Source organism: Chrysemys picta, chromosome 8 (assembly GCF_011386835.1).
Source record: "Chrysemys picta bellii isolate R12L10 chromosome 8, ASM1138683v2, whole genome shotgun sequence".
NCBI lineage: Eukaryota > Metazoa > Chordata > Testudines > Emydidae > Chrysemys > Chrysemys picta.
Genome location: NC_088798.1, coordinates 15,738,617 through 15,756,140, shown reverse-complemented (window position 1 = coordinate 15,756,140; position 17,524 = coordinate 15,738,617). Strand labels below are relative to the sequence as shown.

The 17,524-nt window shown below is 44.4% G+C and overlaps 1 protein-coding gene across 1 annotated transcript; it reads left to right on the top strand.

Moving 5' to 3' along the window:
• Window positions 1-2,981: 2,981 nt before the first annotated feature.
• On the top strand, window positions 2,982-15,924 carry LOC135972982 (cytochrome P450 2J2-like). The gene is made up of 9 exons (XM_065553932.1): window positions 2,982-3,497; window positions 4,586-4,748; window positions 5,468-5,617; window positions 6,332-6,492; window positions 8,049-8,225; window positions 8,804-8,939; window positions 9,970-10,157; window positions 11,896-12,034; window positions 14,370-15,924. The coding sequence occupies exons 1-9, from the start codon at window positions 3,288-3,290 to the stop codon at window positions 14,543-14,545; spliced, it is 1,500 nt and encodes a 499-aa protein (XP_065410004.1). The 5' UTR covers window positions 2,982-3,287; the 3' UTR covers window positions 14,546-15,924.
• The last annotated feature ends 1,600 nt before the right edge of the window (window positions 15,925-17,524 follow it).

Below are 17,524 nucleotides of genomic sequence, written 5' to 3'. Positions count from 1 at the left end.
AATGCTTGCGTGTGCCTGTGCCTATTTTCTCTCATAAGGTTGTTCGACTTTCTGAAATAGCATCAGATTTCTGTGAATGGTGGTTCATGAAGCCAGCCATTTTCACCAGTTCCCCCCAACCCCCGCTCAACCACCTGCTAAAAACCCATGCTCAGTGGAATGCCATTAGAGTTCAGGACATTTTTCTTCCCCAGTCAAGTTGCATTGTGCTTTTCCCATTTATTCTGCTCTAAAACCTCATCAGCCTAATCCTAAAATGTTTTAGAGAAACACCGTGTTCACATACACATGCATGTATGTGTATTTTTAGGTTATTTTGATCATGTGTCTTACCTTATCCTAACACATCACCGCAGTGCAGACTACAGGGGTGTGAATTGTAGAGCAATATGACATGAAAACACAAATGGCAGATTAACGCTTTTAATCACAAAGGCACTACAAATACCAGCCAGGTCGATTAAAAACCATCCAGACGGCAACCTTACCTATGATACATGCACACAATTTGTTTGAGGCCCAATGTAGCCCATAATGCAAAATCTGGTCTATTGCATTTCCTATTTCAAACACTGAACCAGCACATTACTATAACTTTTTCTTCTTGACATCACTCATAGGCAAAGTAAGACAGAGAATCAATTACAAGAAGAAGAAAAAGTTTTGAAATGTAATGGTCTGATCCTGTAAAGGCTTAAACGTGTGAGTTTACTCATGTGAGTAGTCCCATTGCTGATCAGGCCCACAGTGTGTCTTTACACCAGGGAAATAAAATAGTCCTTAGCATTCTCATTAAATTTCATAGCAAAGAAGAATTGATTTAACTTTTTCTTTTTTTAAAAAAAGCTGTTGATAACAGGAAAAAATCATTTTGAAAAAAATCCAAATTAAATTTAGACGATACAACCCCCCCTCCTCGTAGGGGAGGAATAATTATTTAATAAAGCAACTGCTATAAAAAAAACACTTCCTGGCTATTAAAAGCAATATTTCTCTAAATCCTAGCCACTAGAACACTGCGGTAAGCCTTGGTCTCTTTTCCAGGCGAGACCAACTGCCCAAGCCTCCTTATCCAGGTGAGGCCAACTCCTCAACTTTCACACCAGTGGGGAGGATTTATAAGGGAGGTCCTTGCACACACCCCTTCCGGCAAAGAACACCAGCCCGTCTTTTAAAGGAACGAGCTAGGATACCCTATTGCCTCTGGTACAGCGGGCAATTTCCAGGGGTTTCCCCTCTCTCCGAGCAAGGGGAGGGAGCCCACAGCCCCAAAAGGAAGATCTGCGAGCTTCAAAAGGAAGATCTGGGATAAGGTTTTTGTCATAGGTCAACCACACAGAAGGGTCAGGAAAGGCTCGGTCCCCGCACACCCCTCCTTGGGCAGAGAGCATCGACCCGCCTTCAAGAGAACGGGATGGGTTATTCTACTGCCTAGGAGTACGTGGGCGGTTTCCCGGGGCCTCCCTGCTCTCCGAGCAAGGAGGGGCTCCTCAGCACTTCAAGGGAAACAGGGGTGGGATCACCTTACGGCCCACAATCACACAGCACACCTAATTCGGGAGGGATCTCTATTACGACAGTTCTCACCAGTCCATCAGTCTATTACTGGTGGGAGCCCTGCCGGCAGTTCTCACCAGTCCACCAGTTAACCTATTACTGGTGGAAGCCCTGCCAATCCCCTCGGCCGCTCCGGGATTCCCTGGATTCTGCCCCACCCAAGGTAGAGTCCAGGGATATCTTGGATTCCGTCCCACCCACAGTAGGGTCCACTTTCCCGGGGTCTCCTAGCAGCCGGTCAATCGTCCTCTGGGGGGACCAATCCCCAAAGGCCGAGCCACACGAAGCAGCTAACTAACACAAAACAAACAAAACCCAACACAGACAAGTTACAGAATGGACACACACAAAATGAATAGACGTCAGGCAAATGAGTCTAGCCGCAAAAGGTTTAGATCACAGCGCGCTCTTACCTGAACCCAGAGCCTATGGGCAGCTCCCCACCAAAGCCCAAACAGAGACAAGGGTCTCTTACCTGGCGCCTGGGATAGGTGTGGGAGCGGTCCACGGTCCTCTGGTCTGGTGGGACGTCGAGTGATCCCGGACGAGCCCCCAAATTGTCGTGGAAAAAATCACCCACACATTGATTTTAGTTCACAGACTCAAGGCCTGAGGCCAGTTTATTGTGATACACACCAATGAGTTGGGGTAAGAGTCCTAAAAATGCTACACCTAGCAGCAGCTCGCAGGCTGCTTAATGCAATCAAACCGCAAGCATAGTACAAATACGTCATTTATGCAAAACTAAGAGTAGGGGTCTGTCCCTTTTTCCCGGAAGCTTCGTCATTATTTATGAGAATTGGGTGCCTATTGGGTGAGGGGTTTCTCAGTGGTTTCCGCCATGGGTGGTACTTGGCACCAGAGGGAGTGTTTTTCTCATCAGGGTACATATTGTTTTTCTTGGGTTTTACGTTTAAGGGTGTAGGGGTTTATCACAGAACGCCCAAAGAAGATATATGATTGGCTAGTTTGGCAGTTAGCTATAATCATGGGGGGCGGGAGGGTCACAGATCACCCAAAGGAGAAGCTGCATTTAGTCAGTTTGCATTTAGTTAAAGTTACCTATTGCTTTACACAAGCGGTTATTATATTTTATCAGCCATGAACATATTTCATTAGTGCTGCTGCTGTGGCTTTTTATACTTTCCCTCCTTGCACCCCCCCCTCCGGTCATGACCCTTGACCGAGTTTGGCAGGAGGCTGTGTCACTTAGCCTAGTTCAGGCTTGTGGCCGGCAGGGCGGGCCTATATGACGAGTCTTCACCGATGTTCTGATTGATGCAAGAGAGGCCAGCCAGGCCTATTCCCCCACAAAACCTATAGTAAAAAGATCTTTTGCATTCCTGACTATCAGATTTGTAGAAAATCTGGTTTTACTGGATATTTTTCATGACAGAGCATGCGGGAGGAGGGAATCTGTAATTCATTTTTTTAAAAGAACCAGGAGAAAATGAGAAATTATAACTAAGAAGGAAAAATCTGACAAATCTTTGCCGATGAGCTGAAGGAACCAGGAGAGGGGGCCCTAGCAGGGTTTCCGGGTTAGGACTCTGGCATGGAAAGCTCTTGTGTAGCTGTTTGAGGGTGTGTTAATTTTGCTTGTAAACTTTGTCCTCCGCCAGCGTCAGCAGCAAGTGGATGGGCAGGGCTGTGCCTGCTGTTATCAGGTTTCCCTCTACCCCAGTCACTCCTCCCTCTTCCAGCTGTAGGGGTGCACCTGGCCGAGGAAGATGCCGCTCCAGGCTGTCCCTGGGTTAATGTGGCTCTGGCAGAACATGCCCTTTCAGACATTGGCCGTCTTCTTAGGCCTGTTCCTGTTGATTGCTGATTGCACGAAAAGGAGACGGCCGAAGAATTTCCCTCCAGGACCTTTGCCCCTGCCCTTCCTGGGCCACCTGCTCCATGTGGATTTCAAACAGCCCCATAGATCTATAGAGAAGGTAAGTGGGGAAGAGAAGCAAGTGCAAGAATAGGAGTTCTGTTTGCATGAGCTTTTTTCACCAGGGAGTGGTGGGTGAGAGAGACGCTGGGTCAGACCCTCAGCTGCGCCTGAAGAATGTATGGCACAGCTCATGATGGCACCACCTCTGCACTGCCATGAACTTGGGTTTGTCCTGGTGCTGCTCTGGCCCCTGGCATAAATTACAGCCATCTCTACACTGCTCTGAGTTGTACCAGCTACTAACAGTCCCAGTAGGCCATTCCAGAAGTCTGCTGCCCGGGATCACCAGAGCACAGGAAAACCTCTGGTCAAACCCCTTTTCCCTCAGCCAGTGTCCAGGATATGGGGGTCCCATCTGTGGATTCCTTTCCAATGGAAATCCTCAGGAGGTAGGATCCTCCAGGTTTACCTCTGCTTTGTGCTGGGGTACAGTTTAAATTAGATTTGACATATCAGCGAATTGAGGCCTGATTACATGTGGATGGCAGTGTCTGATGCAGTGCACAATGTACCATGGTTTGAAGGTAGCGAGTGGGGAGTTGTGAGTGTGACAGGGGGCTTGCAATGTGTGCAGGGGCTTGGGCAGTGCAGGAGCAGGCCCACAAGGACTTACCAGGTACGAACAGGCTCATAAAAAGTTATCAAGAATAGAAGGACTGAGACGTGGAAGGGGCTGTGTTGGGTTTCAGGTTGGTGCTCCTCAGGATTGGAAAGAGCTCACAAGGAAGTAGGTTGGGTGGGGGCTTGCAAGAGTTATGGCGATCAATTAAGCCCTGAGCATGTGGGCAAGACTCACCAGCCAGCACCCAGGAAAGAATTCTCTGTAGTAAGTCAGATCCCACCCCATCTAACATCCCATCACAGATCATTGGGCATATTTTCCTGCTAATAATCAAAGATCAATTAATTGTCAAAATTAGCCTATCCCAGCATAGCATCCCCTCTATAAACTTATCAAGCTTAGTCTTGAAGCCAAATATGTCTTTTGCCCCCACTACTCCCCTTGAAAGGCTGTTCCAGAACTTCACTCCTCTAATGGTTAGAAATTAAATATGAACTAAACCAAATGCTCTTTTTTTTCCCCAGCTTGCTGGAAAATATGGCAACATTTTCAGCATGCAGATTGGTAACCTGACATTTGTGATTGTAAATGGATTCCAGCTGGTGAAGGAAGTGCTTGTCCATCAGGGTGAATACTTTCTTGATCGCCCACAAATTCCTCTTAGCTACGAAGTCTTTGGTACATTTGGTGAGTTTCTTTTCTTATCTTTTTCTTCAAGTATTTCAGATTTAACATTTTTAATAATAAAGGCACCAATCCTGCCAACACTTACAAATGGGCTTCACTTTATGCACGTGAACTGTCTCATTGATGTGTGCTCTGGGGTAGTAACTTCTAGTAAAATTAATGGGAGTTTGACACCTAAATACCCTTGAGGGTCTGGGCCTTAGTAACTGCCTCAATTCTGCAAATACTTACACATGTGCTCATGTCTCATTGACTTCTCATGTTCACATCCCAACTGCTATATCCCAGGTGACAGCAGCAGCAGATTCACATGGCTACCATGTAGCTGTGATGGCATGTAGAATGGACTTCCATCCTGGATGGTCCCTTGCATGTATTCCTTCAGCAAGAATCAGAATGGGAGGATTTATGCTTCTGAAATCCCTCAAAATTGCATCTTCCAACCTCATTTGTGGTCGGTATTGCGGCCTACTTCCTTCAATCTCAGCTCTATACACATTCTGTAAAAGTGTACCTTCTGCATGTTGGACATGACCCCATCATTGCTAGAGCCCAGGCACTCTGATATAATAGTGATGAGCATGACAAACAGAACAGAAGAAAATATCCTGTGGAAAGATAGCAAGGCCTCACTTAAACTTGAAAAAGGAAAGGAGTGTTAAAGTTTTCTAATCTTCTAATGACCATTACAGTATACCAGGTGTCATTTTTCACCCCAGGATTAATCTCCTCTAATGGGCATGTCTGGAAACAACAAAGAAGATTTGCTTTATCAACTCTAAGAAACTTTGGCCTGGGGAAGAGGAGCTTAGAAGAACGAATACAGGTGGAGAGCAGATACCTCACAGATGCAATTGAGGAAGAAAAAGGTGAGAACTAGAGAGAATAACACTTTAATTATTCTATCAAAAATTGTAGCTCTTCTTTGGAAATGAACGTGAAATAACAGAGATGTACCTGAAAAATCCAGATCTTTCCTAACGCTTAGTTCAGATGAGGGATTTGACTTAGCCCATTAGACATATATGACCCTTGGTGCCGTGGTCCAGATCTGGATACGGATCCAAAAGTTTGGTGGTGTTTGAAATTCATGTTTTTATATAGGTCAGTAATGGCACTAAATGCTGAGTTGTCAGCCTCCATGTAGCCACACAAATTTACAAAACAGTCCCACAAAAGCGTTCATTGCCAAGACTAATGGCCATGGAGAGAAAGTAGTTCATAATCACATATAAGTAAAACCCGCCTTCACTATAACAAAGGCAGAGACTTGTGTGAAAACATACAAATGTCTCTTTACATAGCAAAAACTGACTTGAACTGGTAGATTTGATATGCTGCATGCATCAAAATGCAGCTCATCCCATCTATGTGTTTAACAGTTTTTCAATATTCAGATAGGCGACAATGCAGCAAATGTTGCTCAAGGGATATGTATGAGTGTGTGCGGGAGTGTGTGATATATACATATGTTCAGGTTTTATTAATGGATATCATACAAATCATATAGTTTATGTCTGTCAACAACTTCCTTCCCTTTTTCTAAGAAACCAGAACATGGATTTCTCCCATTTTCTCTTTAGGGCAACCTTTTGACCCTCACTTTAAAATTAATAATGCTGTTTCCAACATAATCTGTTCCGTCACTTTTGGGGACCGGTTTGAATATCATGATAGTCACTTCCAGAAGTTACTGCGGTTGATTGATGAGACTTTGTACCTCCAGGGAAGTATTTGGAACCAGGTACAGCTTGTATGATTTTGATTTTAAACATATGAAAACAATGGGAAACCCCCAGCAGTTTCACTGGAAGCGGGGCTGAGTGTGACAGTGTTGTCCCAGATTCACTTCTACCATAACCTGATTGCGGCATCCATGCTCTCATTTTCCCCAACAAATCTCTCTCCACCTCAGTTCCCCCTCCGGCTAGTCTCTTTCACCTGGCCCCCCTGAAGGTATCGTGCTAGATCCTCAAACCTGACTTCTCTAGACCACTGCCGCCACCCCACAGGCACTTAACGTGATCTCTAATGGGGCTGTTTCAGTGGGCATCAGGGAGGTGTGCATAGGAGAGGGGAAGAAGAAAAGGTGCCAAATCCTCACTGCTCCCAAGCAACTCCCTTCCTTGCTAACACACTGTGCATTAGACTCTGTGCTCAGGGGAGGGTTGGCTCAAGGATCTGTGTGGCAGGGGTTTATCCGCTGGATACTCTTGCAGCAGTGAGGATGGCAGGGTGTCATTACGCAACAGGCCTGGTGGGAGGTGATCCCCGGAGGCAAGGCCAACCTCCCATCAAGGTCAAGGGCTCGTCCAGCTGGCAGCCTCTTCAGGTGGCCCCATTTGCAGGGACAAATCACTGTGTTTCGTAATGGTGATGGCTCACTGACACAGGCCCTGAAAACAGGGGCAATCATGGTTTCCAGGGACACAACATTGTTACCCAAAGCTTGTTGGACCTTTCTCCTCTTGTTACCTCCCAGTTCAGCACAGCGTAGTGGGTGAGATGAGACATAATCCTGCCACTGCAGCAGTGGTCATGTTGAGAGGCAAAACACAGTGCCTGCGTCTATCTGCTCATGGGGCTGGGACCAGGCAGTCTCCATGTGTTTTACAAACCCTCCAATACCAAAGTCTAATCTCTGATAAAAACTGTGGTAACATCAATATTATCAACATGTGTTGGAATATGAGGCCAGATTCTGGCGTTGTGACCTTTATATCCTTCCTCACTTGTAAATCAGCGAATCGTTCCCAGTGTGGCCATTCAGCCGTCTGAAGTGGCTACTAACACACTGCCTCAGGCAATACAGCACATTGTCCTGTAGGGGGCACCAAAGCAATAGGATCAGGAGCTGGTGGCCAGCCCAGCAGTCACAGCAGAGGGCTGAGAGAAGACAGTCCATATCTTAATGAGAGAGAATGGGCTTGTGGTTAAAACGCTGCACTGAGACTCAGGACACCTAGCTTCACTTTCTGGCTCTGTAACAGATGCCTGTGCGGTCTTGGCCAAGCCACTTAATCTCTCTCTGCCTCAGTTCTCACTCTGCAAAATGGAGAGATTTCCTTTCTCTCACTTTCTGCCTGTTCTGTCTCTTAGAATTCTAGGCTCCTCAGGTCAGGGCTGACTGTTATGTATATGTAAAGTGCCTACCACCCTGGGGTCCTGATCGTAGTTGAGATTAATGTGGTTTAATAAACGCGGTGTCTTCAGCTGAATGCATGTGGGTGTATTAAACCGTCAGATGCCTTTTTCTAAAACTAGGCTAAAATGTACTGTGTTCTGTTTGTATGTCAAAAGCTATATGACTCCTTCCCGACCATAATGAAGTGGATACCTGGACCCCATCACACCATTTTTAAAAACTGGGAAAATCTGAAGTGTTTTGTGAGGGAAATGGTTGCAAAGCACAGAGAGGACTGGAATCCATCTGAACCCAGAGACTTCATTGACTGTTATCTGAAGGAAATAGCAAAGGTAAGAGAGCAAAGAACAAAGTGAACAGGAACAAACCACTTCTGTGTTTTGAAAATTAGAAGTAGAATGACAGTAACAGGGCTCACCAGTTGAGTTCTCTGAGCATCTGACCCTCCATTAGTTATCAGTTAGAAACCCCAGGTAGGATGGAACTGATTCAGCAAAGCCTTTAAGCACATGTTTTCCTTTAATCAGCGAGAGCAGGTTCGCTGAAGTCAGTGGGACTACTCGTAAGCTTGAGTGCTTTGCTGAATTGGGGCCTAAAAATGTAAGGTTACCTGTGCTTTAGGGGCCAGAACCAAAGCCAGTTGAAGTGCATGGGAGTCTTTCATTGACTTCAGCAGGCCCTCTGCTCAGACCTAAAATCAGTTCAAACTTTTCACTCTCAAGAATGATGCTAAAAGCACAGTCTTTCTCTCTAATGGTTCTGTCCTGGCGCCCTCAACTCTCACCGAAGGCAATGGAAATTCAGGGCACCCAGCACCTTGCAGAATTGAGCCTGGAATGATGTTTCCATGGTTTTGTATAATAGTAATAAATATTGTTGTAGTCCCACCCATGTATATCTTTGTTCTAAGGCGGATGCCGACCCTAGTTTCCATGAAGAAAATCTCGTATTTTCCACACTGGATCTTTTTTTTGCTGGAACTGAGACAACGTCTTCAACCATCCGCTGGGCTCTGCTGTACATGGCCCTATATCCTGACGTTCAAGGTAAATGCTAATGGTTTATATTTCTAATCTCTTAATAGCTCTTCAATTTCTATCCTTTACCCGTTCCACATCGGGAACTTTTCACAGAACTCAGAATGTTGATTTATGAAATCTCTGTGCAAATGTGCTTTCTTCCCACAGTAATCATTTTTCCCCATTTAGAAACCCTTTCTTTTATTGGAATTGTTTCTTTTTTCTGCCCTCAGTTACACCTCCAGCAACTACTGCAAGGGCATGGAGTGCAATCCACAGCTGCAATACCCTTGATTAAAGAGGAAGCTGCCCTTGCGGCTAATTAACAGGACTGGGACTCAGCATACCCAAGTGCTAGTCCAGGCTCTACCTCAGACTTTCTGTGTGACATTGGGCAAATCATTTAATCCTGTAAATGTGGCTTGTGGATTTCTAAAAGGTGTTCCTCGGTCAGTGTCCTCTTCAGCCTTGAGATTTAACACACAGAGGCTCCAAGGGGGGCCTATGTTGAAAATAATAGCAGATATAATCTGCTTCATTTAATGCAAAATAGGTGCATTCTTTGGACTCTTTGCAAGCTGCTGGAATAACCCTGTGCCCCAAAAATTTGAGTCTTACCTCACAGAGAAAACCAGCGGATAAATATTTTCATGCTCCGATATCTCTTGGGTCAGACCAGTAATTGATTTGCTATTTTGAATAGGGACAAAATACGTATTGATAATGCCTTTACATTTGATTTTGAGAAGTGCAGTAAACGCCTCTTGCCTTCCATATAGGTATTAAAGGAGGTCTTCCTATTATGCCTAAATTACACTTTAAAATTCCTCTCACCTCTTTACCACTGCATTTGTCTCAGGCTAACCAGCAGTAGTTTTCTTATGTATTTGTATGTTCAGATCTCTACATTACTCACTGATGCTGTTTCCAATGCTTGAATCGAGCTTTATTAGGTATAGCCTTAAAATCAATGAACTCTAAACCCTGGACAATTTAAGCGTGTTGTTTCAAGAACGTATTATTCTTGGAACAATAATGAACTCTGCTCTTTTCACAGAGAGAGTGCAAGCGGAGATTGATGCAGTGATTGGCCAGTCTCGCCAGCCAGCCATGGACGACAGGAACAACATGCCATACACCAATGCAGTTATTCATGAAGTGCAAAGGATAAGCAACATCGTGCCTTTAAGTGTGCCCAGAATGGCAACTAGTGACACAACACTGGCCGGATTCTATGTGCCAAAAGTAAGCTGGACAGAAATGTAGTTTTCACTTCTTATCTTGGTTTAAGAAATTAATAGAGATGAGCCCAAACCAAAGGCCCAGATAGAAACACCTTCACACCCCGGAGGACCCAGTTCTGAATCGGAACCCATTTGGGGAATCAACCCAGATCCAGAGCTGCATTTTACAGGTGGCCCCTATTTCTATACTGGGCTAAAATTCCTTAACCAAAACCTTGGATGCTCACATTCTCAAGCTTTGAGGAAGTTGAAATCTAGATCAGACTTTTGCAGTCTGTCTTCATAAAACGAGATGTAAGTTATTTATTTTAATTGCATGAAACCATAGTAAAAGGACTAAGAAGTAGGTCCAGCACAAGTTCACCTCTGTGGCTATTGATTCATGAAAGATCAGCCAGGTTCTTGGACGCAGAGACTTAAAGGTATTCAGGCACCTAAGTCTATTGGAAATCAATGGGAGTTATGTGCCTAAATACTTTTCAGGGTCTGGGCCTTTGGTGTCTGCAGATGGGAGCGGCTGCTGCTTTTGACAGGTGGGGCGTATCTCATCTTCAGCAGCTCCAGAATTCTGAACTGCTTTCGTCTCAAGCTGCAGCATTTCTGACTCCACCTAACCGTGCTGCTGAGCCACAATTTCTCCCCATGGAAGGGAGCAGGCTGGAATTCCTACCCCAGCATTCCCAGAGTATGTTCAGCGGAAGCTCTCCTCAGGTCCTAACACATGGGCGCATTCTTCTTCTCCAGCCTGTGGACTGATCCTCAGTGAAATGGGGACAAACCCAGGCTCAAGAGCAGTGAGCTCATTCTGGAGCTCAGGCAGGCAGAGGACCATTCTACCAGCAAGTGTGTCGCAGGACAACATTGCCTGTGGCAACCTTCCATTCTGCTGACAGTAACCCTTCATTAATATAGCTTACGGGAAATGTCTGTACACAGTAGCAGGGGGAGAGTGCATTATATCTGCAGATAGCAATTAGGAGTCCAAAAAAGAACTTTAGCTCACACGAGTGTTAGTTTGCAGGAGCACTTGCTGGATTTGCCTAGAGGTATATACTATACACATATACATCATTTGAGGCCAACAACCACCACATCCCTGAAAATTTGGCCCTTGAAAAAGAAAGGTGGGTGGATGGGTTGTGCTCCTTTCTGATGGTTTATGCTGTATAAAGAATGCCTGAGAGTTTCTATTTTTTCTGCTTGTTTTTTTTATTAGAAATTCAACCTTGCCTACCCCGTTTTTCCTAGGAGATGCAGGAGAAGTAGTAGGTGTATAACATCACATCTGTGAAGGAAATGAACCTGTTTAGTTGTGATGGGAAGTGATTTTTAGTCACACTGGTGTCCATTTTTGGTTTGTTTGTCTGTTGTGATATTAACACCTGTTTAACTCAAATTCTTAAAAACTGGTTGGAAGAAAAGCTCTCTTTCTTCAAAGATTAACACCCCGCTCCTTCATCTAAGGTCTGTGATGGCTCTCATTCTTCTCTCTCTGGGACCTCCAGAGACACTACCAGCAAAACCAGGGAAAGCCAGATTTGAAATTCTAGATAAATTTAAGGTAAAGAACTGGCTGGAAAATTGTCCTTTTTGAAAAAAAAACATCCTTTTGTGCCTTCTTTGTACATCATAAAAGATTAAAATGAAAGGCATGACCCCTTCTTTTTTGCCTCTTTGAGGGTCACAATTTAAAAATGGAATCAGGGAAGGTTTAAATTCCTTTCTTTCTCTTTCTTTAGGGCACCGTTTTGATTCCCAATTTGACATCAGTGCTGTTTGACAAGAATGAGTGGGAATCCCCTCATACTTTTAATCCTAAGCATTTCCTGGAGAATGGTCAGTTCAAGAAGAGAGAAAGTTTCCTGCCCTTCTCTGCAGGTGAGATGTGTCTGACTCTGTCCATTCGCACTATAGCACCAAGTCTTGGCCTCTCTCCTTTTTCTGTTTAGAAAAACCCCACAGCATTTATTAGTGACAGAGGCACAATGGAAAATGGAAAGCTCAGAAATGAAAATTCATGGCCAGAATTTGTGTCCCAAGGCTGGGGTTCCAGCTTGTGCAGTTTTTTCATAGGTAGAGGGCATGTGATTCTTGAGCAAGTGCTCTCTCCTAGAACAAGGCTCGACAGAACAACAGGAAAGAGCGGCCTCAGTTCTGCTACCCTTATGGGTATGTGTACACTGGAGATGAAGGTGTAATTTCTTGGTGGGGGTGATAAACCCATTCTAGCTCGGAGCGAGCTAGTGCGCTAAAAATAGAGGTGTAGCCATGGTGGTGCGTGCAGCTGGATGGACTAGCCATCCCGAGTACGCCCCCTTCCGAGACCTTCAGAATATACTTGGGTGGCTAGCCGCTCATGCCACCACGGATACATTTCTAGTGTTAGTGCGCCAGCTCCAGTGTAGACATGCCCTAAGGTGGGCACAAAGAGAAAGTAGCCTGCCTCACTTGTTGGGAATGTAGGAGTGAGGACAGAAGGAATAGCGCTCCTCACCTTTTACCGCTTCTTTTCACTTGTAGGGAGAGTCAGCAAGGGGAATAAATATGGTAAAGATGATGAAAGTGTGGGAGATCCCTGAAGCAACCTCATAAAAACCAATCAACCTTTAGAACCTTTTACCATAGAATGTGGTGGATTCTCCATCACTTGGACTCATTAAGGGCTGATCCCACACAATTTAAATCAATAAGAGCTTTAGCATTAAGTTCCAGAAACAAAAATGCGTGTGAATCAAGGATTCACAGGTTTGCACAAGCCTTGTTTATATATAGGTCTATCAGGGCTTTCTTGCAAATGAAAAGAACAAGCAATATTAGTATCCGCTGTGTGTGGCTAAGGAAAGTATGTAATACCTTTTTTTTTTAAAGCGGTTTATCTAGAAACTAAGGGTATGTCTATACTACCCACTAGATTGGCGGGCAGCGATCGATCCAGCGGAAGTCCATTTATCGCGTCTAGTCTAGACACAATAAATCGACCCGCGAGTGCTCTCCCATTGACTCCTGTACTCCACCTGCATGAGAGGTGCAGGCGGAGTTGACGGGGGAGCGGCAGCAATTGACTCACCGCACTGAAGACACCACAGTGAGTAGATCTAAGTACGTCGACTTCAGCTATGTTAGTGACGTAACTGAAGTTGTGTAACTTAGATCGATTCCCTTCCTCCCCTGCCCCCGCTGCCCCAGTGTAGACCAGGCCTAAGATTCAGGGACACACAGCTCCCTTCTTTAGTAATAATGCTGACTAGACCTGTGTGTGTTCAGCAGGCCATGTGTTATGTCATTGAGAAGCTAGGCCAGGGAAAGATTACACCCAGGGGCGGCTCTATGTTTTTTGCCGCCCCAAGCATGGCAGTCACGCGGCTTTCGTCGACGCACCTGAGGGTAGTCAGCTGGTCACGCCGATTCGGTGGCATGCCTGCGGGAGGTCCGCCGCCAAATTGCCGCCGAATCCGCGGGACCAGCGGACCTCCCGCAGGCATGCCACCGAAGGCAGCCTGACCGCCGCCCTCACGGCGACCGGCAGGCCGTCCCCCGCAGCTTGCCGCCCCAGGCACGCGCTTGCTGCGCTGGTGCCTGGAGCCGCCCCTGATTACACCTCACCTATGTAATTTTATTTTAACTTTTTAATCAAGAAATAATACATCTACGTGTAGCTGAGAATGTTAGGGAAGTAAGACATCAGCTAGACACAGAAATTGTAGTGCTTTAACTATATTAGTATACATGCCTCCTAGATTTCAGTTAGGTGTGTGATATTTTTTTAACCAATACAAATTAAAACATCACAGCCTTTCTAGCGTGGATGCAGTTATGGGAAGGGGAATAAGCTATACTGAGATTAGGCACTAGTATAAAGACATTGTTATACTGGTATAAAAATGTGTGTAGATCAGACTTTCAATAGCTATGCAGAGATGTGGTTGATCATCCAAGAGCTCTCAAACATGATTGTTTTTATTAGAAGAAGGAATTACGGAGGTGCTGTTATAATTAATGTAAACCTTAGCATCCACTTCCATAAGGGAAGGAAAATTTAGTACTAAAAACAGGAAAAAGTGACTCAGAAGGGAGGAACTGATGACAAATCCATCTCCTCTTCCTCACTGTTCTGAAATTGCTGCTGTGGAAAATTAATGTCTCTTTTGTCCTGAGACCCAAACTGTTCTGACAAGACTCCTCTGGCTGATGTGCACAACTGTCTTCTTTTCAGGAAAGCGCGGTTGCCTTGGCGAGCAGTTGGCTAGAATAGAGCTGTTCCTGTTCTTCACTGCCCTCCTTCAGAAATTCACATTCCAAGCTCCGAAGGACGTGAAGCTAAGCCTTAAATTCAGAATGGGAATTACTCTCTGCCCACAGCCATACAAGATCTGTGCGCTGTCTCGCTAGGAAAAGCCAGGAAATGTTTGTCATTGCCCCGTTTCTTAAAATAATTACGCTTTGCTGTGCTTGTATATAGGGCTGCATTGGCAGTTCACTATGTCTCCAAATTTCCCTGCCTGCCTCCGTTCATATAACCCAACAGGGGACCAATATCAGCAACTGGATGATTTGGGAACCTGATATTGGAAGGGGCTGTGGCTGTTATGATACATCCTACCATGACGGCAGCTCTTCCTGATGTCCCTACCACACCAGTCTGTGTGCATGCACACTCAGGATGGCCGAGGAATTGTCACTCCCATATCAATCAGGTTGAAAAAAGGTAAGTATATTTCATGAATTCTTTCAAAAGGAACATTTTGTTTCATTTGCAGTTTTTCATGAAATATTTACTTTTTCAATGGAAACTTTTCAAAACAATTAAAAAAAATATGACTGGTGTGAAAAAAACACGACCTTTTCTCTCGCTTTTTAATGAGGGGTAGGGAGAATTTAAAGACAGGAGAGAAAGTGGGATTTTCCCTACCAACACAAAATTTAAAAAATGACATTCCTTTGAAAAATGAAAAATTTCAATCGAGATTGAAATATTTCTGCAGGATTTTTTTTTTTAAATCAAAAAGACTTTTTACTGAAAAAACGTCAACCAGTTTTAGACGCATCCTGCTGCCTCTGAATCTTGCCAACCACCATTGTTCTCTCACCCACTGTGATGTTTGATGAGAATTCTATCCACCTCTCCTGCCTGAAGTTTTTGTGGTGAGAGAACACCTGACTTTTTAAAAAAGTTAATACTAATACATTTTTAAAACCTGCCCACATTGGGATTTGAATTCCTAACCTATATAACAGTACTAGTGCTCAACCCTGCTGCTATGAGTATTGCTGAGAAACCTCATGGCCTTTAGATGGTGGGCCAGGAAGGGAATTAGGGCAGAGTATTAACATATTGACTATTCCAGTTGGAATGGCCGGGTTGCTGATGGGGTTGGTTTAGTGCACATGTAGTTGAACGAAGGCAAGCTGGACGTTTCATAGGCAAATTTACTGTGGTTCTTAATTTTACTTTTGGTGTTTATTTTATGGTGTTCAGGTGCTTTAGAAATACTTCAGAGGGCATATATTTTGTTGGCTGGCTAAGTGTAGCTAAAGAGCTGTTACAGCCCTTATTTTCCAATGTGGATAGTATTTTCAAGGGTAATTTAAAAGTATTTGTTGAGCAATGTTGGATTTTGGTCCTACCATTCTTGAAAAGTGATTCCTCAAGAAATTCTAAGAGTAAAAGGATTTAATTAAATTTTTGCCAATTTAAAAATAACTTTCTGCAAAAAAGTTCCAATAACTGACATTTTAAAGTGAATAAAGAGCACTTGTTTGTATTGTTATTTTCATAGCTAACTTGTTTACTGAGAGTTGTACTAACAAGATAAAAGAGTGCCAAGCCCAGGTTCTGAGCACCCAGGACAAAATGCAATGCACACCTAACAGACCCTTGTAACTGATTCACTAACAGCAACATGAGTATAACCCCACCATCCCGAAAAATCCCCTACTAGAGTCCCAGTGCTGTCACTGTACACAACACCCCCTGAACACAAAAAGCACTGGCTCCTTCTTTTTTCCCGCCCTATCGCTTCTGTGTGGGAATGCTTGCGTGTGCCTGTGCCTATTTTCTCTCATAAGGTTGTTCGACTTTCTGAAATAGCATCAGATTTCTGTGAATGGTGGTTCATGAAGCCAGCCATTTTCACCAGTTCCCCCCAACCCCAGCTCAACCACCCGCTAAAAACCCATGCTCAGTGGAATGCCATTAGAGTTCAGGACATTTTTCTTCCCCAGTCAAGTTGCATTGTGCTTTTCCCATTTATTCTGCTCTAAAACCTCATCAGCCTAATCCTGAACCAGATGGGACGCTGGTGAGGAACAATAGTTTTCCCTAGTGCTGACTATGGCCAATTATTACTAAAATGTTTTAGAGAAACACCGTGTACACATACACATGCATGTATGTGTATTTTTAGGTTATTTTGATCATGTGTCTTACCTTATCCTAACACATCACCGCAGTGCAGACTACAGGGGTGTGAATTGTAGAGCAATATGACATGAAAACACAAATGGCAGATTAACGCTTTTAATCACAAAGGCACTACAAATACCAGCCAGGCCGATTAAAAACCATCCAGACGGCAACCTTACCTATGATACATGCACTCAATTTGTTTGAGGCCCAATGTAGCCCATAATGCAAAATCTGGTCTATTGCATTTCCTATTTCAAACACTGAACCAGCACATTACTATAACTTTTTCTTCTTGACATCACTCATAGGCAAAGTAAGACAGAGAATCAATTACAAGAAGAAGAAAAAGTTTTGAAATGTAACGGTCTGATCCTGTAAAGGCTTAAACGTGTGAGTTTACTCATGTGAGTAGTCCCATTGCTGATCAGGCCCACAGTGTGTCTTTACACCAGGGAAATAAAATAGTCCTTAGCGTTCTCATTAAATTTCATAGCAAAGAAGAATTGATTTAACTTTTTCTTTTTTAAAAAAAGCTGTTGATAACAGGAAAAAATCATTTTGAAAAAAATCCAAATTAAATTTAGACGATGCAACCCCCCCTCCTCGTAGGGGAGGAATAATTATTTAATAAAGCAACTGCTATAAAAAAAACACTTCCTGGCTATTAAAAGCAATATTTCTCTAAATCCTAGCCACTAGAACACTGCGGTAAGCCTTGGTCTCTTTTCCAGGCGAGACCAACTGCCCAAGCCTCCTTATCCAGGTGAGGCCAACTCCTCAACTTTCACACCAGTGGGGAGGATTTATAAGGGAGGTCCTTGCACACACCCCTTCCGGCAAAGAACACCAGCCCGTCTTTTAAAGGAACGAGCTAGGATACCCTATTGCCTCCGGTACGGCGGGCAATTTCCAGGGGTTTCCCCTCTCTCCGAGCAAGGGGAGGGAGCCCACAGCCCCAAAAG